This window comes from Monoraphidium neglectum (genome assembly GCF_000611645.1).
Source record: "Monoraphidium neglectum strain SAG 48.87 unplaced genomic scaffold scaffold05137, whole genome shotgun sequence".
NCBI lineage: Eukaryota > Viridiplantae > Chlorophyta > Chlorophyceae > Sphaeropleales > Selenastraceae > Monoraphidium > Monoraphidium neglectum.
In genome coordinates, this window is record NW_014008493.1 from 3,367 (window position 1) to 4,050 (window position 684).

At 64.2% G+C, this 684-nt stretch overlaps 1 protein-coding gene across 1 annotated transcript; it reads left to right on the plus strand.

The window, feature by feature from the left end:
- Positions 1 to 46: 46 nt before the first annotated feature.
- MNEG_15219 (hypothetical protein) lies at positions 47 to 397 on the plus strand (the record flags this gene model as incomplete). The annotated part of the gene is made up of 1 exon (XM_014036311.1): positions 47 to 397. One exon carries the CDS (start codon positions 47 to 49, stop codon positions 395 to 397), a length of 351 nt encoding a protein of 116 aa, XP_013891765.1.
- Positions 398 to 684: the final 287 nt, after the last annotated feature.

The following is a 684-nucleotide window of genomic DNA, read 5'->3' on the forward strand; positions in this document are numbered from 1 at the left end:
GTGCTGCGCGCAGCAGCGTGGGCGGCCGCCGTTCCGGGGCAGCAGCATGGCCGCGCATGCGGCGGCCGCAACGGGCCAGGAAGTTGACCAGACGCTCAATCCCCTGGTGGCCGGCCTGAAAGTCTCCAAGACCATGGCTCTGACCGACATGGCGCGCTCTATGCGCGAGAGCGGCATTGACGTGAGCCCAGGGGTGCAGGCAGAGGGCGTTGAGCTCCGGGATGGGGGCGCGCTTTCGGGTTGCTTAGCAAGGGAGCAAACAGGGGACGGGTGCAGGCACGCTGGCAGAGCATGCTTCGTGGAGCTGCGCAGCATGCGGGCAGAGCAGCAGCCTGGCGGGCCGCTGCCGGTTGCGGGCTTGGCACCCCCGCACCTCGACGGTTTAAGGCGGCCGTAGTGACCGCCCTGGCAGCATGCTGTTGCCATCACATCTCGCCTGCAAATCAAGGGACAGCATCAGACCCTGATTGTCAGAGGCAGCGACATACGTGCATGGCATGCTGCCGTAGAGATACCCTGGTATTGCTGTGCCCGAGTGAACGTCCTCCCCAGCTCCTTGCAACGTCACAACGCGATGCTTCCCCACCTATGCACATACGCCTAAACACACATCACAGTGCCCGAAATAATTGCGCATGTGCGCGTCCGCATGCCACGCGTGTGCACGCATTTACGCGCCAGTGC